Consider the following 24,866-nt stretch of genomic DNA (forward strand, 5'->3'; position numbering starts at 1 on the left):
AAGCAGGTTGGAGCTGCACAGTTAGGAAAACACGGGTAGCTTTGCTTTCATGCTGGCTCCAGAGCAGATTTTTCTCGTTTGCACCACACTGCCCTGCCCTGGATTTGCTGCTCGCYGGTTACAACACACCCAGRCCACAGGGAGGCAAAGCATGTTTTYCTGCTCCTTCCTCYTCTCCACTCCCAAAATTAGGAAAGATGACAGTGGCGTTTGTCATCCGGCACTTCAGMTCTTCCTGCTCACCGAGGAAGGAATTGGAGGAGGGAGTAAAAGCCCAAAGGTGACCAGGACAGGCACATTTGCTCATCCTGAGGTTTACACRAGGTTTTCTCATCTCCTCGGCTGTGTGGCAGGCTTTGATGTGGCTCCAGGATGTCAGCTGCTCGCTGACACTAAGCGGGTTCAAGCTCTGCATGCACATGGCTCTCATTAATGTGTAAGGGTGACGGTGCTGCTGCCGTGTCYGGACCCATGGACCCACATGCCTCTGAGCCAAACACACTGATAGGCTTTGAGGTCCCTGGGCTTTATTACTCTCTTGTTTTAAAAATAAGGGCCAACAGATGCATCAGCTGCCCACCTCCCTGAGCTACCGGCATCAGCTCTCCCTTTGCACAGGAGCTTTTCCAAAGAGCCCGGGGCTGCTTTGCGAATGCACAGCTCTCCCCCTTGGCAGGATGTTTTAAAATCTCACTCAGTGAAGGAGATGATATTTTTTCCCCTGAGTCCTTTGGAAAATCTGCCTGATGGGAGCACCTCAAGCGAGCTGAGGGCTTTGGGGGCATCCTCTCTGCCTCTCTCCTGCTCCCGTCGGCCAAGTGTTTCTCCTGCCACAGGGAATTTGGTTTCCCTCCCATCCATGTCCATCCGTGAGAGTGGCTTTTGCGTCCCTCAGTTGCCCACAGTCATTTCTGATACATCATCCTCGGAAACTCTGTTAATAAAACGGCAACTCGAAAGCCCCGAAGCAGTATCAGCTGCTCATGATTTGCAACCGGCTAATTAACCACCGTGCTCCGCTGGCCCTGGGCTGCCAGCCCACAGCCCTCGTGTGCTCATGATCCTGGGACGCTGCCAGATCACGGAGTGATTCTTCAGGAGAACGGCTGCTCGGCACTGGGCATTACCCCCGGCTCTGCTTGCAGTGAAAACCCTGACGCAGACGTGTTTAGGATGAAGCAGTTAGAGATGGGGCGGGAAGGATCCAGACTRGCAACTCCATGCCCTATGGCTCTGCCCCCCTGCCACCTAAATTCCTAAGACAAGAACGAGCAGTTTGGTCTTTGGTTCAGAAGACTATAAAGCAACAAAGATTTAGGGGAACTGCTTGCTTTGCCTCTCTCTTAGGACCCCACGTGGTTGCTGGTGCCTCCTGAAGTGGGAGAATCCAGCAGGAAAAGTCCAGGTAGCCGCATGGGACAACAGACCATTTGCAGGGAGTAGAAATCTCCTCCTGGGGCKCAGCCTGTGCTGCCCGAGCCTTGAGATGGCCGAGCAGCATCCTAGAGGCCAGAGAAGTGCAATGTGTCTATCCATGTCCAAGCTGGATGACCTGGAGCCAGCGAGGGCCCTTTCTGGGCATTAAAAGAGAGGCTACATGGCGCCTCTCTCCATCACGAGACACTGTCTTTCAGTGCATGGAAAAAAAAAAAAAAAAGACGCCTGGGTAATATAAGGTACCAGGGCTGTTCAGCAAAGGGAAAATGTGAAAATAGCTTTTTGTCTTGCACTTCCTCTTTGGCAGCCTCCCCAGCCACTGCAGSCTGTGATGTGGTCTGGGGCCGACAGTGTGGTGCTAGCTAGAAGCACCATGGGTAGCAAGAATGGGAGGCTTTTTCTTCTTCTTGTGTTGATTTGTTTTCTTCTTGAATAAAAATAGAGGGGAGAAAAAAAGCAACATAACGAGGATGCTCTTCATATGCTCTCACAGAGTGCATTTGGCAAGCACGGGGAGGAGGAGGTAGGTTTGAGAGCAGCCCGGATGATGGATGTGATCCTCTCCTAGATGCCACAGGTGAGGGACAGCACAAATAATCCCAAATGAGCTGGGAACCAGCTGGGGCTTGGTGGGTTGAAAATACCCACAGGATATTTCTGCATCCAGATGATGGGGGAGCTCAAAAGCTAATCCTCGTTGGACTGAATCTGGGTCTCAGCTTGGGTCCTCACAAACAGCTACTCAGACAGCAATGATGATGTCCCAACAACGTCCCCCAGCAGCTGGTCCATCTGGGTTGAAAACTGGAGTTTTGTCTTCTGCATTAAGAACTAATTACTGGAGAGAAAACAGAAGGGGGAAAGGAAAGGTCTGGAATATTTGATGCTCAAYGTGTTCACAAATGGGCTTGAGGAGGAGAAGACAAGAGGGATGACAGTTTGCTGCTGATACTAAATCATTCAAGGCAAACAGCATAATTTGCCAGGGAAGAACTGCAAAAGATCTCCTGATATTGAATGCCAGCATCATAAAATTATAGATGAAATTCAATAGCAATAATGCAAAATAATTCACATGTGGGGAAATGAACCTAAAATAAATAGCAAAATCACTGCAGTACTGGAGGGCTCGGAGTTGTTGTCATGTGCTTGTTGTGCCCTAGGAGGCACACTCCAACCCTGGCTAACAGGGAGGAGCTGGACTCCCAAGAACAAAGGCTCAGGGCTGCCAGCGTTTGTGGGTGCCATGATTCCAACAGCACAGGGAGGACTTGGGTCCTCTCAGAGCGTGCAGAGCCCCTTGCCTCTGTCGGCCTCTCTTTCTAAAATGAGCTAGTGTATTCATCATCCCCATAACATGCTCTGCAGCCTGAGGTTGTTTAATAAAGGCTCTATATGTTTTTGTATTTCTAATTCAAATCCACTCTCTGCATTGCAGGTTCTTCTGGTGCCTCTTGGAGACACATCGCACTGAGGCAGAATCTAGACTCGTTGGATTTCTATTTCGCAAGCCCGATGGCTACCAGGAAATGGAAGCACTTGTTTAAAAGGATAAGTCTTTCCTCAGCGTAAAACAGCTAAAGTGACAGGCCGGGCCAGATCAAGTCTCCCTGCCCTCCTCCAACACAAGCTGGCATATGTGTAACCACGTGACCTGTCACTTCAGGCCCCACCTGCTTCTGTCACTGATCYTGGGAAAAGATTGACCAAGTGCTGGTGGAATAAGCTAGTCTTGTCCTTCTGGTTTGGAGGGTGGCCATGAAACCCCTTCCATTTACTCCTTTTGCTGCCRTTTCCCTTGAATCCTACGGAAGCTGCTGGTCTCTGGGCTGGCCATTGTTTTTATGGACACAGCCTTTTTATGGCACAGCCTTGGTGCTGTCCTGTATGTTGTAGCTGACTGTTGTTTGAAGCTACACATAGCTGTGACTGTGTAAGTATGAAGAAGGGATTTTCTTTATCTGTGGTTGGAATAGGGCCTGGTGAGCACCRAGAAATCACCAGGCAAAGGGAGATCTGCTGAGCTCAGCTGGAATCTGACATATATCTAGTTGGTTCATTAACACTGGAAAGTAGAGTTTCAAAAGCACAGCTTTATAGGAATCATCAAACTCCAATCTGCCTGGCTTTAGGGACATCACCAATCTGTAGCTCCAAGCCTCATATCCTCAGTGGTTCATGCCAAAAGGCGTGAGCAGACATGGCCTCAAGCTCATGTAACTGGAAGCCAGGTCACCCACCTTCTCACCTAGATGTGCACATGTTGCCTCAGCTGAACCAGGTGACAACTGCCATGAGAACCTCTAGGGACCAGGTCTTCACTAGTGAAGGAGGAGGCTGGCTGGCTAAGAGGAGGTTTATGGCACTCATGGAAGTGCTYAGGAGCAGTGAGAAAGGAGCTCGTAGGCTTTCGGAGCATCCTTAGGCTCTGGGGAGGAGGAGAAGCTGAACATGGGCAGCTACCAGATGCTTAGCTGCCATCCCAGAGAAGGTGCTGCACAGGTCTCCTGGCGTTCCTGGGTGTGCTTGGCAGCTCCGGTGGAGTGCTGTTTTCCTTAGCAGTCATTACTGACCCCGTTTGCTGCAGGCATTCCTACTTATCTGTGCAAGCTCCCGAAGAGGAAAATACAACATGCCTCGTGTGTGTGTAAAGAGGAAGGTATTTGCACTGAAGTATTTGAAATATGTCTCAGAGATCRGCAAGGTTCAGCCAACTCATTCAGTAGGTTATAGCCAGGCCCTGCGGGAGCTGGGTCTTGCAGAGCCAAGGAAGCCAAGAAGTTTCGGGATGACAAGCCCCACACTATTAATAACTGTTCTCCTCTAGTGCGCTGTTGTGAGACCAGTTCCTACCCTAGCCCCATGGCCCTTCGCATGGCATCAAAGGCATTACATGAAAGGAGTAATCAAGCAGGCCACCCGGAGGAGTGGTGGAGTCTCCATCCCTAGCAATGTTCAAGAAATGCATAGATGAGGCACTTAGGGACATGAATTAATAGGTAGGGTGTTGACGGACTTACGGTTGGACTCGATGATCTCAAAAGTCTTTTCCAACCATAACAATTCTGTGATTCTAGGACATTCTACAACTTGAGTGTGTGCTGGGCACTTACTTTCTCCTTCTTGTCCATGGTGATGGCGATCTGCATCCGTCTGCCCCGCCGGAAAGCCACCAAGTGATTCATCTCTTCTTCGTTCAGCTCTGGCACTCTGCCCGGGCCGCCGAAGCACTCGGCGCGTTTCTCACTGACTATCCGCTTGCCCTGCAAAGGACAGGATGAGCTTAATGGCACCTCCACTAGGCCTGTGCAATATGTAGGATATAGCCCATGCAATACCCTCCCTAGGACAGCGGCGAGCAGATTGCAGAGGATCTCAGACTGGCAGAAGAAAAATATTGGCCAGATAGTCAGGCTCCTGGACTGGTAAAGCTGCCACCCTCGATAGGTTAMGGTCAATACAAAAACTGAGTAGACAGGTTTAATTTTTATTTTGGCTAAGTAAGCAAGCCACCTTTTGGCACAGATATGACAGTGCTCTCTCCCCAGTCAGTGTGTCCCAGTAAAAGGGAAGGCTACTTTGGAGCCTAGTGGGTGAAAGAGAAGGGATGGGCCTCGCACGCACACTGTTTTCCACCCTAAAGTGTATTAATCCTTGATAATTTACGGTCTTCCTAAGCGTCGTGCGTCATATTTCTGGAACAATTTATTCGGCAGTAGAACAGTTTAGAAAGCTGATACATAAACTCCTTGAAGAAGGGCAGTTTACCACTGTCAGATATGATTTCTAGCCGTCTGTATCAGCCTGTGTCTTTACTGCACCCATTTGCATCTGGTTCTTATTTTGCTAAATATCTTCAGAGCTGGCTGAGCTCCTGCACTCAGCCATCAGTTCCACAAAGGAGTAGAACTTCTGTGCAAAGATCCTTGTTTTTCTCATTTAAAGTTAGCATCTAGTTCCATAACTTTTGTTCCTTTTTGTTCTTGCCTTACAGGGAGATGAGAGACTKGGTAAAACATCTTGATCTTTACTCTGATCCTGTCTCTTCATCTGCATGACTCCCCAGCTCATCTGTCAGGGATGAGCAAACAGGATGGTACATTTTCTTCTGCTTTTCTCCCTGGACTTCCACATGTATCAGAGTTTTGATTGGCAAAGGAGCTCAAAAATCCCCAAGTAACCTTTGGGGAAAATAAGGAACTCTTCACAGCTATGAGCTTGGCTGTGGAAACAAACACCCCCTTTGGTGAATTCAGATTTGTGTGGAAGTCCTGCAAGCCTCTGTGAATTTGCCATGACATATGACATCAAGATGCCTTCCGTTAGCCTCATCTCCACAGGGCTCTGCCAGAAGTGCAGATGTTAGCACAGAGGGAGCCTCAGTGTAGACAGCCTCCGTCAGCAAGACTTTTTTTATCGCTTGTCCAGTCATCGAGCTTCCTAACACATGATAAATGCTTTAGGAGGTGGTGGAGTATTTCCAGCATCAGACCTACAGTTTCTTGTTTATTCTAGTTTCACATCTGTCTTATTTTGCTGTCTCAGCAGAGGTTGTTCTGGGGTTACTGCGATGCATGCAAGTAGAGCGGTAGGTTCCCGCACTGCCATTGGTTCTGGCAGCCAGATCTACATGGACATGGTGGGATCTTAATTTTGTTTTAATAAATTCCCTCGGGTTTGTACAGCTCTGGTTTCAGTTTCCAGCTGTAGCTTCTAATAAATTTCTCTGCCCTTAGTGGGACCTTTGCCATTTCTGCTGTTCTTGACATAAGTGAAGCCACGTGTCACATGCAAAGTAAGGATTTGCTGCCAAGCTGTTGAATGCCATTCTAGCACTTTCTGTGTGTTTCTTTCTGTTTGCATCAATGCCTTCTGCTTTCACTGCTGCCATGGACCGAGCAGACAGCTCCCGTTAACCATCCCCAGAAACATGAAGACTCTTTCCCTGAGGGAGTGCAAGTTGATAGTCAAGAGAAAAGGCAGACACCTTAATATGAAGTAAATCTGGAAGAATTTGGAAGCATCACTTGGGTGGTGTGTAGGGGTGGAGATAGGAAAACCAGAGCTCAGAGCTTCACCAGGAGCTGAAACTGGAGGTGAGAAATGTGAAGGGCAGCAAGAAGGACTTCTGTAGGTAGAGCAGCAGCAAAAGATGACCAAGGGCCAGCCAGACTGCATCTAAGTTTGCTGAGGATGCTGGCTGACATGGCTTTGAGGCTGCTCTCTATTTCTGGAGTGATTCAGAGGCTGAAAATATGTGCTGACTTTACTTGGGAGCCCCTGAATCACTTCAGCCTGGTTGTTACTTGGCACTGGAACTGTGCATCACTTTTATTCCTCAACACTTGTTATTCCCAGAATATGTCTTTGCTCTGGGGTAATCCTGAATTTCCTGGGATATTCAAGGTAACACAGTCTGGCTTCTTTAAATCCTGGCCTAGGCCTGCACAGGAATCCTAGGCTGTGCTGATGATGCTAATTAATGTATTGCAGAGTTGGGCTGCCCTGCCCTACACAAGGAGCCAATACAAGGTGGTTGGCATCTTTGCTAACGCTCCTTATTCTTATTCTTTTTATTATTAAGAAAGTAAATCCAGTGATGGCTTAGCAGAGTAATAGCAGGCAATTCATGCATAACTTCTACACCAGATACACTAGTTTAAGACAGATAAACATTAGTTTAAGACAATAGCTGCTCCCTGGAGCTTCTCACTGTGTTTAGGCAGTGAGTTTTAGACAAATAACGTCACCACAAATGACTCTCGCCAGGGAGGCCCCGTGCTGGGAGGGTATATTTGGAAGATGGCTTCATTGCTCACTGAGAAAGTCCTTCCTGAGGAAAAAAGTAGGCGCTGAGAGCAAGCGACGGCAAAGCTACCCTCTGCAGAAAGCCATTTGCTTCAGTGCAAGGCATCCAGCTGCCTCAAACACAACGAAAGCCCCAAAGTGTTACCGGGTTTATGTCAAGGGACATTAGCCCGTGAAAACCCTAGTAGGAAGCCTGAGCTTATTGGCAAGGCAAGTAAACCCTGCAGTATATMAGGCAGAGAAGACTGAAAGGGCGAGCCAAGAAATACCTATTTCTTGGCTCGCCTGGCACCCTACCTGGGCACCCACCAGATTTCCCAGGAAATGCCCTCTCCCGCTCACTCCCCATATTGCTTCTGGCTAAGACAAGTCCTGTCAAGGCGCGCTCTGCTTAACCTGCCCACAGAGGACTTTTTTAGCTCCTATAATATTTTAAGAATATTAAACAATTTCTTAGCTCGCCCCTCGCCCTTCCTTTGCGGCGGCTCATTCAGAAAGTGCAAGTTGAGGTTTGCCTGGCTTATATCCAAGGCCTGGCCCACACTGCAAGTGTGGTGTGAAAATGCCCACTGAGAAGGACTGTCACGCTGTGGGGGGAAGAAAATATGTGGAGGACAAAGCGTCCTGTGGAAAGGGCTCCACAGGGCCCTGCCCGTCTGTGAGAGCCATTCRTGTTGCAAATGCAGTCATTTCAAGTGCAGGTCCACTGTGCAGAGCTACGTGGCCAGGAGAAGAGCAAACAGGGGGCCCAAGGGAGCTCAATTTGCTGCCACAGGTTCCAGCTTTCTGCCCCTTTACATGAGCACCATCAGCACAAGGGCATTGTGCTCCTCTGCGTGTTGTGGCTCGGGTTGTCTAGCCAGGGTCTTACTAGTATTAATCAATTATTGCAATTATTGCTCCTTACATTCAGATTAAATGACAGAATGACTCCTGTCATGCAGACACTGTCGTTAGGACTCTTCGCTCCTTACAGCTAAATTCACAGACTCTATGAGGGATTAGATGCACAGGCTCCATGGGGGATGCTCTGGCATTTAGGAAATGAAGAAATAGCTTTTTTTTCCAACTACTTCTGCCCTTTCTTGCCTTTTTTTTTTTTTTTTTTAATAATTAAGCCTGAATATAATGAGTATATTCTGGCTTTTGTTGCCCAACCTGTTGTCCGCTGTAGCAGAAATCCATGGTACTCCTGTCTCCGTATTGTGCTTTGGACTGAAGAGAGCAATTCTGGTGCCTCACCAGGGAGAAATGACGCTGTTTTTACAAGCCAACCATAACTGCCTCTCTGGGAATAGCTGGGGAATAATGCAGATAAATCTGTCTGAGCTCCTACTTATTTCCTTCCCCTTCCCAGGCTCACAGCTACAGTTTTCTAAAGGCACCGATGGTCTGAAGGGACAACGAGGTGACCGAGCTTACAGAAAGGGAACTGGCTCCATGTGGTGGGATGGAGCTGCTGGCAGGCACAGCAAGGCCCAGAGGCCAGTTCCAGTGAATGAGATACGGACAGGAAAATGCAAGCCATGTTAGATACACGAAAGCATCACAGCAGCAGACAGAAATGGAGTGGGCAGGGGACAGCTCCTGAGGACAGACCCACCTTGGCTTTGTTGTCCATGGTAACAGCCAGCTGCATCCTCTTGCCCATCCGGAACGTGAACATGTGGTCTGCTTCCTCCTCCTCCTCCTCATCTTCCTCGCTGCCAACGTCCAGCCCGGGGCTCGTAGAACARGGGCTCCCCCATTTCTCGCTCACCACCCTTTTGTCCTGGGAAACGAAGGCTGCACGTYAGCAAACGCTAGCCCCGGGGTTCCCTTCCCTACCCCAGAAACCCCTGAGCACGAGCAGAGGAGGGCAGCTAGGGAAAGGGCAGGCCTGGCCCGGAGGGAACTCTCTGTGTGCAGCGCCCTGACATTCCTGCAGAACAAGGGGCCCTTTGTCTGCCCAGCAGCCAAAGCCACTGGGACGGYGGCTCCGGAAAATCCTCTGCGCTTGACAAATCTGACATTTCAGGCTAAAATGTTGGGGTTTGGGGAAACACATGTTGGCACTGGTTATTTGCCGCAGCACTCTAAGCTAGCACAGGAGAGCCTAACTCCTGGCAGAGGTGGCCTGGGAAGCCAAGGAGGTGGCTTCTGAGGGTCGTGCTCACCATCAAGAGGACTGGGCTATCTTGTCCATAGTGTTCAGTCTGGGTAATTGCATCTTTCAGGTCCTGCATGAGAGAAAAATGTGTGCCACAACACACCTCTGAAGAAAAGCAAGGGCCACTCCGAGCCTGTGGAGTGGGCACTGTGCTAGCTGGGATCGAAGAGCCTGTAGGGGGGAAGAAGGGGCCGCAGGGTCTGCACTGGAATCCCCAAGGGTTAGAGCAGGACTGGTCTGGGGATTTAGCAGGACTCATAAGTATATCCAGTGCTTTGCAGGCTGCTTGCTCCACTCATTCACAGAACATACGGAGACCAGGACTTTGCCCGGCCTTCAGGCACCCCAAAGGCATTCTTGATGCCTCCAATGGCTAAGACACACACGACGTTTGCACCTGGAGCTCATCCAGGGCCGCAGAAGCCTGGGCACATATCCATTTACCTGCCTGTTCACACCATGTGCCTGGGGCACAGCTGGAAATCTGTTTGTGTGGATCAGTTAACATCTGTTGGGGCAGACATCATCGCAGAGCTCTTACATCCCACTGGGAGGGCTTGGGAGCTATGTCCAAGGCCAAAAAGGCTTTGTTCTGGGGGCTAGCTCCACCAGAGATGCTACTTTGAACTTGCTGGGGTAGGGCTCAAGCGAGAGGTGGCTGGCGGCGAGGAGGAGGCAGCACTTACGTTGTGAGCCTTGGTGATGGTGATAGTGAGCCCATCTTGCTTGGGTCTCCTGGAGGTAACAGCCATTCCCTCCTGCTCTGCTCGTTTTTTGTCCTCCTCTATTTCCTGAAACAGATAAGTCCTTATCATCAGGTCCTATGAGCAATGGCTGAAGGCTATGATTTCAGTCACCTTGGGAAGAGGCAGCTCCTGGACTCTGTGGGGACATAGAGATGGGCATACATACAATCCCAAAGCCACCAGCAGGAGCCACCAAAACACAGACCAGTGGATTGGGGTGCTCAGTGAGTCCTTGGCTACCTACAGACATTGTCAGCACTCCTGTTTTAGATTTCCTGGAGGRTTCATGGAGCCACCTCCCTACCTGAAAAATGACACAGTAATTTGTGCTCAGACACCATGCCTAGGACAAGGATGATAGATTCGARGTTTGGGTAAGATTAGGATGGGGCATGTGGAGTGGCTGGGTAAGACACTGGGCCTGCAGAAGGAGACTCCAGACTGCCTGCCCAGTGGGCAAACATTGAACAGGCCTCGGGTGAGCATACTGCAGACAGGTCAAGGGACCTTCTGCTAGGATCAGCTTCCAGTGATCCTACCAAGGTCTCTGTGCTGCTCTGTGTGCACCTTCATGAAGAAGGGCGGATGAACCCCCAGAGAACTCCTAGTTACCATCATGTTTTTCCCAAAATAGCCTGAACAAGCCAGGCCAGCATCTYCTGTGGGCCTTCAGGTAGCCTTACTTGGCCAAAGTAAGCAATGGGCAGCTAAAGCCCTGGCTTGTCTTTGGCATCCTTTGGACCTGGAATTCCCTTTAGGATCCCTCTGCACTCACAGAAACACCAGCACTCCAATTATTTTCTCACACAGTAACGTCATCTAGAGAAGGTGCTTCTACACCGCTGTCCAGTTTCTTCACATGTTTGATGCCTTCTCATGTTTGATCACTGTTTGATGCCTCCAAACAGCCTCCAAATAGGGCTAACGAWGGTGAGTGCCAGGCAGGCTTACCTGGTACCTACGTATGAGCGCTTCATTCTTCTTCCGCAAAGCAAGGATTTTCTTATCGAGCTCAACATCTTTCTGCTCCTTCTTCCTTAGCACAGCATCATCCACAGTGGCATCCTGGGAGCAGGAGAAGAAAGGCCTTCTCAGTCACAGTCTACTGCCAATGAGACACAAGTCTGCTCCTTCTGCTCGCACCAGCAAGGTAGAGGGTAAGTGAAGGAGTCTTTCCCTATGATTTCTCCTCGCTGGACCTCTATAAGAAAGACGCTGACTCTTGTAAGTTGAGTTCTTCTTGACAGAGCTGACTTGTTTTTACAATTTTTGTTCAGCAGTGAGGTAGTTAGAGTGGAAAAATATCAGTGGTCAACCTATTTGGCCATCATATTGACAGAACTYGTGTGAGGAAGCTGCCCCTTGATGTCTCGTGCCTCATGCAGCGGAGCTGTTAGTATTTCCTCAGGACAGGAAGAGCACAGAAAAATCCAGCCCATTTCTAAGAGCAGAATTTTAAACAAATATTATCTTCAGCAGGATACAGGCTGTGGTTTCATCCTGTATTTGGGGGGCACCTAGTGCAAGATACTGGCCTTCACCTGGGTGGGAGCTGCCTGTCAAGGACTAAACAGGCAGCCTGGGTGTCTGCCAAACACTGGGGGTGCGGGCAGCTGGAGGGCAGCACCCAAGCGCGCTGGGCCCCGCACCACGGCCCTTTCATCCTCACGTCTCTTTGAAGCTTAAAAACATCATCTTAATAACTTAATAAATAAATAAATAAATAAATAATAAGAGAAATGTCCTGTCCCAGACCCAGAGGTATTACCATGGCCATCTGGAAACAACCCACTGCAAGGGACATTTTGCTGCTCCTCCCCTTGGGTAGTGAAGCCATTACTGTGCGATTGCCTCCCTCAGCGGGTGCCACTTCACCCCTCCTCGGCCGCCTGTGCCAGGGCCAAGGCCGATGCCCGGCAATGCCAAGCAGCTCTGCGACGCCCTCCCTGGTGTAAAGCTCTTCCGGGGAGGCCGAGGCGCCCGTATGTCCCGGCGACAGGGGCAGGCGGTTATAAATGGCTCTGGCAGACGGCTGCGAATCGCACCCCCCTCCGCCACTGCCAGGCCAACGGGAAAGTGGCCCCAGGGGACCACGGGGCCGGACGCCTCTCCACAGGATGAGCCGGAATGGCGGAAGRAGCTACTGTCAGGGTGCATGTAGGAGGCAGGGGCTCCGTCTGTCTTTCCCCTGTGCCCCAGTTGGGGGATCCCTTGGGATCCTTTCCACGAGCAGAGGGTTTTTTCCCATGCTCCTGTCACCGTCCGTTCCTGCGGCGCTAGTGCTGGGAGCGCAGCAAGGAGGAGGGCAGTGGAGACAGCCGGGGGGGGCCTCGGCGGTGAAAGAAACGCAGCAGAAATACCCCCCAAAACAGCTCCCGGCACCACAGCAGCAGCCCGATGCCTTGTGGGCAGAGGCAACACGCAGCCTTCCTTGCTCATCATCCTCTTTCCGCCTCAGCCTCCCCCACTCTCGACCAACAAGTCACCCAGAGCTGCACCACCTGCCCCGGGCACAATGGACCCCCAGGGCCTCTCCCTGAAGGCCGTCACRGAACGAGGGCCTTTCTAGGGGGTCRGGACGCCCCACCGCCCTCCCCGACCCCTCGGCCCCGGCGCGGGCGGCACTCACGGCTCGGTGCATGTCGGCAGGCGGGCGCCAGCAGGGCCCTAGCCGCGGCAAGCCATGAGACGGGCCTCAGCAGCGCCGGCCGCRCAGCCCCGGGGATGGTGTTTGGATGACAAAAGGCCGGCCCCGGGCTCGCGGCCAAGAGCACCGGCTGCCTAATATCCCGAGCGGGGACAGGGCTTTCCAGCGYCCGCGTCCTCCTCTCCGCTCTCGCCCTCTTTTTAAAAGAAACACTCCCCCTTTCCTCCCCCCTCACTGCTTTCCTCCCGCCCCACTCTCCCTGGATGCCACCGACTCCCTGCAGGAGGTGGGAAAAGCCGTGGTCGACGATGCAGAACGGAGCTGCCGGGAGCTACCGGCAGCTCCATGCGCAGCTGCCCACCTGTGGTTACACCAGCCCCGTGGAGTCCCAAGGGTCTCGCCCAGGACTGGAGGTTGAAATGGGACCCCCAGCCTTGTGCCATGTCACTTTTCAGGACTCTGTTGCTGCCATCCCTGCTCTTAAAGTGGTCAGTGTTAGGTGGGAAGATACTTGACATGAACTTGTTTGGTTGAATTTATGAGCAAGGGCAAGAGCAGAGCAAACTATGGAGGGTGTGGAAACTGGCAGGACCCTTTCCTCATGGCTCTGTCCCTGGTTGTGTCTGAGGCTCCATGTCTAGGACCCCACCAGGCCACCTACGAGTTCAAAGCATCCCTCACCAGAGGGAGTGACTCAAGGCAAATAAACAGGAACTAGGAGCACTTGTGGGGAGGATTTGGTTGCATGAGGACCTCTCCWCAGCCCCAACCTTCATGTAGCACAGCCCCTCGCTACTTCAATAAGACCTTAAGGAGAAATCCTGCTGCTCCCACCTATCCCCTCTGACACCTTGGAGCAGCTCAAGCGACTTCCAGAAGCCAAAGAAGGAATATGAGTCATTGACTTGCCCTCACCAGGGTTTTCATTCCAAATCCACCATGGCTCAAAGGAAGCCTCCCAAAGACTTGGAAGRACTTTGAATCCAATGCCTCCACCATGCGTCATTGTAACTATAGGGGATCAAAGCCAAGGCATGGGAGAAGCTGGAAGCACAGCCCAGTAAGAGTGCTCAGAGGGAAAGACTGACCCATTTTAATGCTCATAGGTGTGATAAAAGGAAATGGAAACCATTCCCCAGGCAGTGCCACTGCATTCAGGATGAAAATGAAGACTCTGCTGGGGATGGAAAACCAGAGGAACGACATAAGAATTTTGCCCATATGCTCCGCAAGAAATTTATGATAGACAAGCACATGCAGGAGGTGTGGAGCCTTTCTTTGCCCTGGAAAGCCACCAGAAGTGCAGAGAGGATGGGGTTACTATGGGTTTCCAAAAGGGCACAGACCCTTGTGTGAGTGAAGCGGTGACTCATTTCAACGTTCTAGTGGCCAGAGGGACAGTGATAGCCCTAAGATCTGCTGTTCGGCTGAGTAAAGATCATAGTAACACTGCACTAGGGCATTTGCCTGTTCATATGATGGCTGTGTCCTGGGCTCAAGAAGTCTGCACATGGTCAGCATCTGTGTCCAGGTTAACATAGRGACCCACATAGTCAGATATCAGGGCCTGACTCTGCACAAGGCCCTAGCAGATCCATGCATGGCATATCCACAATGCTACCTGTGCTTCCCAGGAACTTGGGGGACATATTATGCTCAAGCTCTTGGAGCTGGAGCCAAGTGCGCACAAGAGGTTTCTGCAGGTGATGGCATCCCATGTTGTGGCTGCTACTGCTGGTGTGGACAAGATCTTCTGGTGCAGAGCAGTGCCATGAGCAGGCATGGAAAGCCCCAGAAGATCCTTTGATAATTTCTCTGGAGAGTAGCAGTTTTCTCTAGGGCAGTGTTGGCTACTCTGCTGCTGGACATTTCTCAGCTGGCCTTTACCATGTCTGAGAGGCAAGAATGACAGGCTTCTATTTCTGCATGATCATCTGAGACAGATGAGAACCTAAGCACTCAGCTAATATTCTGGACACAGAAACCCATGGGCAAAAGGGTCCAGTTAAAGGAGCAGCATCTTCAGCTTCAACAGTGGGACAGAACTGGCTGGTCTGGAGACTTATTTGTGCTCCTGGGATTCTCACAGGATATAGAAAGCAGAACTTTATAAATATAATGGGGTCAAACACATTTACATTCATTTGCATACACATAGTGTCCTGGCTGGAAAAGGCTGCAGTTCTACCAAGACTGTCCTCAACAGAGAGCTTGTCTGAATTGACAGAGGCTCTTTGCTCCTAAGTGTGCTGAAACATGCTGCCTTCCAAGCAGTTCAGTGCCTGCATCAAGATGAAGATGATCATACAGGTCCACAGTCCCAGTTCTGGGGATTAGGGAGACCCAGAGGCCCATTACCTGGTGAGAAGAGGAACCAGATATGGGCCCCAGGCTCCTGCTCCAGTGAGAAGGACAGGCAAAACAGCTGACATTTCCCAGGGACGTTTTATCCTGCAGGACCTCAGGACAATCTGAAACCTGTTTGCTTGGGCACCCCCACCTCGGTGGCTCTCCAACAGTTCTCCAAGGCAGTCGGTGGCAGCAATTTTCTGTCATGTAGCAAGTATATATTACAACCCTATTACATCCCAAGAACATTTAGAGATACCAGCTTAATTACTCACCCAGGAATTTGTCCACCACCCTCATGCTGACATTCTACAATCTCCAGAAGACCTTTAATAAGTTGAATGGCCTAATTCTGAGCTCCTTATTCTCTAGCTGGGTGCTGTGAAACCTCTTCCTATTTCCCTGACAGCAAAAATGACCATCTCTGACAGGCACCTCCCAGCGTCTTGCTCCAGGACACAGCATTCGACAGCAGGCAAGGAACATGAGGATTGTCCCACACTCGACAGCGAGTCGGTCTGACTTCCCTGTTTCTCCATTTTACAGAAAGTCTCAGGGGAAGAAAGAGATCTATCAATAAATCTTGAATCTGACTGCCCCAAAAGGCATTCCTGGCCTTCCTCTATCAGTCCTTTCTCAAGTAGAAACTGCCTTGGCTTGAAGGCCTCCTTCCTTTTCCTTTTGCACTCTATGAGAACCCCTTTAGAACCGCTCAGTCCCATGCTGACATGGGTCCACACTTTTCCAGAGTGTATTTCACCCAGCTTCAGGCCCAGCTCCCTTCCATTTTTTGCATGACTGCTGTTTAGTCAACAGATGGCACTCGGTAACTGCTGGGAGAAGCTGGGAGGCAGCTGCCAAAAAAACCACTTTTAGGAGCATAAATATGGGCTCCACTGAGAGGCCGCTTTCATATCATCTCCTAGGACTGCCAATAAATTGCATGGCCCAGTTTAAGAGATGCTCCTGCCATGTGTTCTGAGCTAGGAAAGTGAGCCCTCTCCCCCATGAGCAAGCCCATCGGATGAAGGGAGGAAGGAAAACATGCAGTATATCAAAGAAGAGGTCTAGAAGCACCTTTTGTAGCAACCTCAGCAGAAAGTTCCCTGTAATAAGAAAATTCTTCCTTTATCTCTTCTACTTACTCCCAGCTCCAGTCTTTTGGCCAGCCGGAACTACTAAGATGAAAAGACATTTTAGGCATTGCCTCAAACCAGCCRGAGGAAAGGTCAGCATATTCCTTAAACCAGGAGGAGGAACCAGACAGAAGTCTTAAATAGGCTTTAGGTAGAGAAAATTTTAGGGATCGAAGGACTGCTAAGATATTTATTTTATATTACATATTAATACATATTAATAACATATTAATACACCAATAAAATGAGAACTGCCAAAGCTAGTTAATAGTTATCATGGCAATTCAATCCTACATAAAATCACTGAAAATCATTGCTCTGTCTGTCTCTGCTAAGGAGTTGCTTCCCATAGGGATATAAACCCTACCCTTTGTGCAAAGATCCCTCAAGGCTCTGCAGCACCACTCTTCCCTTTGGAGGTCTGGTCTGTTCCCTCTTTCCCCCTCCTTGTGCATCACTCCAGCCCCTGGGTTCTTGGCTCCAGTCCTGTGAGGAAGATCTGGACTTGCCCGGGTTTATTGCCGCTCAAAATCCCATGACTTCACCTGACATTTTCCACTCCTGGAGAAACCTGTAGTTCTGGTGCAGGGCCTCCACAGTACGTACAAACTCAGTGAATGGTAAGTAGGTTCCTATTAGCCATTCCCACTTCCAGACATGCACAGCCAGGTCTAATACAGGTTCACTAAACCAATTCACTACCCCAGCCTTCAGATATAGGACACAAGATACAATGTGGGAAGGGTGCCAGGCTTTMAAAAGTGGCTGGGGCAGCCAGTTGGGCAGGTTGTTTTCATCTTTTATGGAAATGCAATTCTTGGGAAAAGCACAAAGACCACAGACTGGTTTGCCATGGGTGAAAACTGTCCCTATTTCGGCACACAGCTTCTGCTCTGATCAAGGAGGAGGAGAGAGATCTAGCCTGATGGCCTGTAACTTGCAGTTCTCAAGGGGCAAACGAGTGGGTCAAGAACCAACACCAGCAATGCAGGTTACTGTTTCTTGAYGTGCTCATTTGCCCCTTGTGAATTAGGAAGGAACTATGAAGAGCCAACTCATTTGACACAAGCTTGTTGTGGGTCTACATCATTGCACCGTGACCCACTTTCAGTCCAATGCAGCAAGAAAGAAGCAGCAAACACAGCTYCCAAATGAACAAAACCCTAGCAAAYCATTTCACTTCCCTCTGTCAGTAGCACTCAGAGGCAAACACCAGAAACCAACCTCAGCTCCTGAGTTTAAGCTGTAGTGAAGACTCTTCATGGACTCCAGCAGTGTCACATCACATTGATGTTGCATGGATTCCCTTGGGGGTCTGGTCACGGGGAGAGGGGTTTTTCTTGTGCAGAGATGAGGTACAGGAGCTGATTCAGACAAGCAGTCCAGGGAAAGCACAAGGACCAGCCTGGAAGATGCACAGAGACACCTGAGAAGGGAGGAGATGAAAAGGAGAGCCAAGGTGGCAATTAAATATTAAAGAACAAGTTCAACAGTAATTAATCCTTGGGTGGAGAGAAAGGGTGGAGGTACTTGCTGCACTACTCCTGTCTGGCTGAGCAGCAGAAAACTCTTGAAAATGTAGATAATCATCCATTCCTACTCAGGCCATTCTGTCTACAAATTCCCATGTTCATGCTCATTCTCAAGATGACAAGTACTCAAGAAAGAACCTTCTGGGGTCTTCTGTACACTTTGCTTGGACCGAGTAGCTGCTGAGATGAGGACYTTCTGTGTTCCTACTCAGTGATAGGGCTAGAGACTTCACCTAACGCACTTCCTTTGACCTGCTGTCATTGATAAAGTTTGAGTCCTTCTTTCTGGAAGTATCAGCTAAAATATTGTCAGCATTTCTAAAATATGCTTTTTAATTAAAAAAAAAAAAAAAAAAAAAAAAAAAAAGAAAGGAAACGCTGGGTGCTGCTGCTTTCTTCCTCAAGGCTGAAAGGGAGACGCAGAGGCTGAGTGCTCCCAGGAGTGCTGTGCTGCTCCATTCGAAGGCACCTATAGGGAAATATTTTAAATGCTTCTGTCTGCTGACAAGAAGGGCTGCATGCCAAACACAGGACTGAAGTCTCCAGGGTGCTGTCTACCTTTATCTAACAATACTTCAGAGAACTGTTAAGTTTTGTTTTGTTTTGTTTTAATTGGGAAAATGTCAGTTCATGAGAACAGACCTTTTTTCATGGGACATACTCTGTGTCAGTAAATCTTCTGCTTCAAAAAATAAATATTTTGAAATATTGTAGCTGTCCGTGCTCTATGTGTTCAAAAAAGAAAAAGGCCTTTTGGTTGTTTGATAACACTTTCTTTCAAACTGTGCTTTTAAAATACCTACATGAACCTTCAGGTACATTTTAAAAGAGCCAACACAAGATAAAACCAGCTTTATTTATTCTCATGCCTTTATTTATTCTCAGGGTTTAAAAAGGGGGAGTTTCACCCATGCAGAACTTGATGATGGACAGATGAAGGCCAGATCTGCCTCCACAAGCATGGAGAAACCTGAAAGCTGTCGMTGATCCCCCAGAAACTCAGTCATTCTAGCGCTTGGCTTTTGTGAAGCGTGGGAGGAACAGGCTCTGAACATGGGTCTGACACAAACTGCAGGAGCCTGGAAAGGAGATGGCTGGTTTTGAAGTGCTGGTTGAAGAAGAACASAAGAAGCATTGGTTGGCATGAAGAACAGGGCCAAGTACGATAGGACCATGCTCTGAGGCTGACRGCAAGATTCTCTGTGCCACTAAAAGGCAGCTATGAATTTCAAGTCTTTTCAAAGCTGAAAAAAAAAGTGGCAGAATAGACACCGTTATTCAAAACACATCGATGTATCCCATCTTTTTCTCTGACCTTACCCAGGCTGAGAATGTGTCCCCCAAATCCTGACAAGAAGCATACTTCCCGCCCCTCCTGACAGGATGAAGTAGACTTGGATGTCTCAGGATGCTCTGAGGGAACTGGCTCACTGTCAATCACACCAGGAAATGGTGTGAACATATGGACAAACATGGCTGCAGGCCCAGCACGAGGCACTGCAGAAAATGGTACAATATTTCTACARTGAGATTTATTTTTTCCCTGCCAAGACAATGCTGAGTTCTGCCTTTAGGAACCTCCTGGCTTTTTGAAGTCGCTGCAGACTAATTGCACCTCTTATTTGCTTTGGATTGCACTGTGCCCAGGAGCTCTCATAGCTGCAAGGCAGACTCACCCAAAAGCAGCACTTTTGTGTTCACTTCTGTGCCCTGGCCTGCAAGAGAGAGGGCTACAGCCTTCCCAGGGTCCTGGGCAGGAACAAGGCAGCCGCTGGGTGCAAGGTCAYGTTGTGATGTGAGATCCTTCCTCACCTCTTCCTCCTTCTCCTGGCATTGGGTCGGGGAGCAGGGATGAGCTGCAGGGCTGATGGAGTAAATCCAAGTCTGTGGATGCTGTTAGGCCAAAAGGGATGCATAGCAATAGCGTATAGCACTGGCCGGCCTCTCTGCCCATCGCTCCCTTCAGCTGTCCCCAGGGACACAGGGCACAAGCTCCCACATCATGCAGAGGCTGCGTGACCAGATGGCCATAGCTAGTAGATCAGGGCTGGAGTTGCCCTTGGTCTGGCTTTCCCCTTCTTCTCCTCATCCCAGACTCATCAATCACATCACCCTGGCTAAGATCCTTTTCCTAAGATAGGAAAGTTGATCTGACTACTTGTAAAAGGAGTTGTCAGCTGGTGTAAGATGGTGTCCAACAAAGGTCTGCAGATATGCACGTCCTTCTGGGCTCAGTGCATTGCTCACACTGTGCTGCCAGCGCTCTGCAAATCGGACCTGTGCCATGCAGGAAAACAAATGCATACCTAGGCTCTTTTCTCAAGGCACAAAGTGTTGATAGTTTTGGCATGAGCCTCTGAGTAGATGTGAGTGGCTCTTTGGATAAATGGGTCTGACTCAGGTCTTGGCATTCAACCTGCAAATGAGACGCGTTTCTACATCTAAATTAAACCCTCCTGGTGTGGCAGAAGGCAGGTAGCTACATTCACCTACGTTGCTGTGGTGAAATCAGCTCTGCAAAATGAAGGTGAATGGGGATTGATCTGCTAACACAGCAACAGTCCCTCCATGGGCTTGGATTCTGGCTACTGAAGCAAATTCATGGGCTGAGCAGAAAATGGGGTTTACGAGGCAGAAGAGCCCAAGCTGCTGCTGCTGTGAGTGTGGAAATCTCCCCRCCTGGAAGAGATGTAGCAGCGCACTGCCACTGGCTTTGAGAGGAGAAAACCCAGGTAATGCTATTGCTACRGTGGGCAGCGACAGGTCCAGAGTTCAAACGCTGCTGCCTGCAAACCTGAAAGACATTGCACATCTCTTGGAAACTGGCATGCTGATGCAAACTGAAGCTTTGGCATCAGCTTTCCTGAGGCCCTGGGCATCAGGGATGCATCCCCACCCAAAGAGACTTATCCAGAGCACCCTGCCTCTGTCCTGCKGGGCCACCCATAGTGGTTAGCTAGGTGTTGCACTGAGGAGGAAACCGGTTCTTTCTCTAGGTGGACATTTGACGGGCAAAATGGTGGTCTCAGAAGAAATGAGCTCATGGGTGTCACCTATGGCCCCAAACCAATTTGGGGGCTCTACTTATTCATCCGTCTTGTTCCTTCTTGGATTTTGTTCCTTAAGGAGATGCAATCTTTTGGGGTACCTGCTTCTCCTACAAGGCCACTGAAATTGGTTCCACCTGTCTCAAACTGGTCAAGCATGCRGCGGTCACACACCTGAAGGTGTGTGCTCATACAGGGGCAAGAGCCAACTAGATTTGGGGTAGAGGGGCTTTGGGTTCTCAGGATTGCAATAGCTGTTCATTCTCAGCACTATCCACATGTGTGTGAGAGTGCTCAAGTAGCTGGTTTGGGAAAAGGCCTGGAAGGAGCTCCTGTTCCCTGCCACTCTCCTCTTTGGATGGGGATGCCATGGCACAAATGTAGCTGTATTTGAAGCAACCTGTTTGTATGCATTGCCAGAAGGCCTGCAGGACTTGCTGTTTTGTCCTCTGTGCTGGCACTTGCTGCCCACAAAGCCAGACATGCACAGCAGAAGAGGCAAGTAGCAGAACGGGAGAGTCTGGCCAGAATGGCAGGGCCTTGTTTTGGAGCCTTGCTGTGTGATGTGGCTACACTGGCTGGTGCTGAGCTGTTTCTCTGGGTGCCATGTACACACCGGTGCTGCGTATTGTGGGTCTGTTAAATGAGGGAAGTTGAACTGTGTGGATCTGCCCTTGTAAGAAGCTGTAGCAGTGTGCAGGTAATGTTGACATCTCAGCTTCCTGGCCCAGGTGCTTGGGGGAATCCACCTAACCCAGTCAATAGACCCTTGTGGGGCTATGGGGCTCTAAGTGGATTGCGTGCACCCCATGAATGCCTCTCTGCTGCAGGTGTCCTCTCCGTGACCAATGGAAATAGAGCAGCCTGTGAGACACTGGGGCAAAATGATCCTCACRTTTCTCTCCAGTTGTAAACTCTAATCAAGTGCTTTCCTTCACAGCTTGGATATTCTTGTGCATGAGTCTCTTGGCCTATAGCACCTATTTTAACATATGATGGTGTTAGTCCTGTGCACAGTTAAATAGTTCAAGACCACCAGATAGCCTGGACTGTGCTTCCAAAGGAGACCAAACCCAGAAGAAAAGCTCTGGGGRAGCAAAGCCAACAGCCAAGGCTCAGGAAGGCAGGCAGCAGGCTCACCTCTGTAAAAAGAGATGGCCAAGGCCCCATATTAAAAGAATATACTCGCAAGGTAGCTACAGGGATGCTGGAGGCTCAGCATGGCCCAGGGAACCATAATGCCAGATTCAAGGCTAGAATTGTCCCCAAAGGCAACACTGCCACTGTGCAAGTGGCAAAGGTGAACTAGGAGGACACACTGGGTTGTATCTCCTGATAGCACAGACAGTCGGTTCAGACGTGTCCCTGCCTCTTCTCCTCTCCTGACTGTCCAGAGAGGAGTGGGGGCAAAGGCAAGGGATGCCTTGTGACAGCTTCAGTGATGATAAGCTGAAGTCACCCAAGACCAAACGTTAAGAATCAGGCAACAGACTGCAAATTGGAGCCAGTGTGAGGCCTGGATGCTCCAGCCCACTGTCCTGCCTGAATGCCATGGGTGTCACCCTGCGCCAGCCACCCCTGGTTGCCAGCCACCCCTGGTGTGTGCAGTGCAGAGCTCGGCTGCAGGGACGGAGGACATCGTGAACCCATTCATTTCTTCTTGGAGTAAAGCAGCGATTTGCAGTGAACTAAAAGAGACAGCTCTGGAAGTAGCTTGTGCTAAGGCAGGGTGTTGTAGCGTGGTCCACGCTGAACAGTGACTGTGAGGCAGCAAAGTAAAAGTGTATTGGGAAATGATGGGAGATCTAAGGGTCCCCAAGTGTTTGAAGCTTTGTCTTGTGCACATGAAGACAAAGAGAGCCTCAGTATTGACTTGGGGAGGAGGCTCCAAATTTGGGGGAAATTTGCACACCTAGAAAAGGAAAAGGAGTGGCAATTTCTAACGTGGACATCTCTTGAGACGGAGGGGAGCAGGAAGGACAAAGCTTGGCTTTTTATTTGTGAAAGCACTGTGGATGGACGGCAAGCCAAGGGGCTTAGAAAAAGCAATAAGCTGTGCAGAAAAAAAAGATATGTTAAAAATAAATAAAAAGAGCTCAAATGTAAATTTTTTTTTCATCTTTTGCAGGTCTGGCAGTGGAGGTAACTGTCTTCATCTGCCACAAACACAGAGCAGGGTCAAAATGTCAAGAGGACTCACTTCTCTATGGAGATGTCTGCTCCCTGCCTCTTTTTTTTCGCCTTTTTTCCCTTCTCTTCTAGTCTTTCTTGTCACCTCCCTCATCACCCACCTCCCTCATCCTCCCTCCCTCCCTTTTCTTGGTCCTGGAGGGACAACAGGTACCAGCCGGATGCTGTTGGTCTGCTGCGCTAGCAGGCTTTGCACTTGGCCTCAGTTGGTTGCCAGGGCTAGGAGCCAACTCTCCTTCTTCTGCCAGAGCAGAGCAGAAAGCCAACATGCGACTCAACTAACTGCTCCAACCTTGGCTTTGTAAAAACAGCTCCAAGAAGGACCAGCGGGCGCCCGCTAAGAGCCTTGGGCAACTGTTAGCAGCAGCTATGAGCCATGAAGTGAGTTTCAAAGAAAAAAAGAAGGAAAGAAAATGCAATCCACGTGTCAAATACTCCACAGGTCACACAGAAAACTGTGAAGCCAGGGGAGGGAGGAAGTGCTACCACCCCTGCTTCGCAGAGAGGCTGTACACAGCAGGCTGAGTCAGCCTCGGAGCGGTAGGATGTGCTGTCTGTCAGGAGCAAGCGGGTGTCAAGTCTGCAGCAGAGCCTGTGCCCATTCTTCCTTCAGCTCCCACCACTTTATTATTATTATTATTATTATTATTATTATTATTATTATTATTATTAATGCTGTAAGCATTATTATTTAGCTTGAGGAAGAAAGGAAATCACACCTTGTCTCACTGTCATCACCTTAACCCTAACAGCGCCTGGCAGTGGATTCACCCTCTCAGCCTTTCCCACTGGTTCACGCAGTGTGAGCTGCTTCACAGCTTCTACTTGGCGCGTAGCTGGCCCTACCAGACAGCCCCATGACCTAGCTGTGGGCAGCACCCMAGAGGGACCGTCGCATGGGTGCGGGCACTGCCCACAGCTCATTCTCCGGAATTCCTCGCTGCTGGTCTTGGAAAGGTGTCAGCCTGCAGTGGGAGAGCCTTCCATGCCAGCAGCATTAGGAAAAGCTTCTTGTTCTTCAAATTGTCTCAGGCATTTAAATCACTAAGGCAGGAAAAGCTTATCCTAAGCTGCTAGGGGATTAGCAGGATTTATTGGATGCTCTCTGGTCTGATACCCTCCTTTTTTTGCTTAGGCTTTTCCATAGCAGRGGAGGTGCAAAGCATCACGCCCTCCAGTGAAGGAGGTGGTCGCAGCCCCGGGAGGGCCACATGAAAGGCCATGGGAAACAAGAAGGTCACAGACATCACCATGCTCCTGCACAAGGTCTTGAGAAGAGAGAAGGTCACTGCCACCCTCATGGCCAGAGGTGAGGTGACATGGAAGGCCCAGACCGTTCCCCTGAGTAAAGTCACAGCCGTTGGAAGGGAGAGGCTGTTCCAGGAGCAGCTGCCTGCAAGTTCCCTGGATGGCCTCCTCCCTGCAACCATGGGGACACGCGTGTGATTAGACAGTGGCGACATGTGTGGTTAGACTATGGGGACACGTGGTTAGACCATGGGAACAAGCATGGGGTTAGACCACGGGGTTGTGAGTGGTTAGACCACGGGGATGTGCACAGTTAGACCATAGGGACATGCCCAGCATGTGGCAGCTTCAGCGAACGTTAGCAGGCTCCTGCAGGGAAGGAAAGACGCCTGAGCTCCGTGCACGCACCACGACAAGCTCCTCCCCCGAATCCCGCGGGGTTATTTCACCCCCTGCCCCCCCATCTTTTTCCAATCGCTCCCTCACTTGTTCAATGCTGGCAAAAGCATGAGGGCCAAGCGGGACCCTTTGGTAACGCCGCCGGAGGGGCGGGGGCGGCGGGCTCCCCGCGTGGGCG

At 50.0% G+C, this 24,866-nt stretch overlaps 2 protein-coding genes across 2 annotated transcripts in view; one reads left to right on the forward strand and one right to left on the reverse strand.

The window, feature by feature from the left end:
* The window catches only part of CCDC9B (coiled-coil domain containing 9B), a 29,582-nt gene extending 16,705 nt beyond the window's left edge, over positions 1-12,877 (reverse strand). The window contains exons 1-6 of the mRNA XM_026044857.1: positions 12,770-12,877; positions 11,092-11,205; positions 10,081-10,185; positions 9,402-9,464; positions 8,849-9,016; positions 4,551-4,700 (exon numbers count right to left, since the gene is read on the reverse strand). Of these exons, the coding sequence (XP_025900642.1) occupies positions 4,551-4,700; positions 8,849-9,016; positions 9,402-9,464; positions 10,081-10,185; positions 11,092-11,205; positions 12,770-12,781 (612 nt within the window). The 5' untranslated portion in view covers positions 12,782-12,877. The remainder of the gene's footprint in view (positions 1-4,550; positions 4,701-8,848; positions 9,017-9,401; positions 9,465-10,080; positions 10,186-11,091; positions 11,206-12,769) is intronic.
* An 11,385-nt stretch (positions 12,878-24,262) lies between these two features.
* The window catches only part of DISP2 (dispatched RND transporter family member 2), a 16,721-nt gene continuing 16,117 nt past the window's right edge, over positions 24,263-24,866 (forward strand). Inside the window, exon 1 of the mRNA XM_026044866.1 lies at positions 24,263-24,350. Coding sequence (XP_025900651.1) covers positions 24,263-24,350 — 88 coding nt within the window. The remainder of the gene's footprint in view (positions 24,351-24,866) is intronic.

This window comes from Nothoprocta perdicaria, unplaced genomic scaffold, assembly GCF_003342845.1.
Source record: "Nothoprocta perdicaria isolate Ctin4 unplaced genomic scaffold, notPer1 scaffold_389, whole genome shotgun sequence".
NCBI lineage: Eukaryota > Metazoa > Chordata > Aves > Tinamiformes > Tinamidae > Nothoprocta > Nothoprocta perdicaria.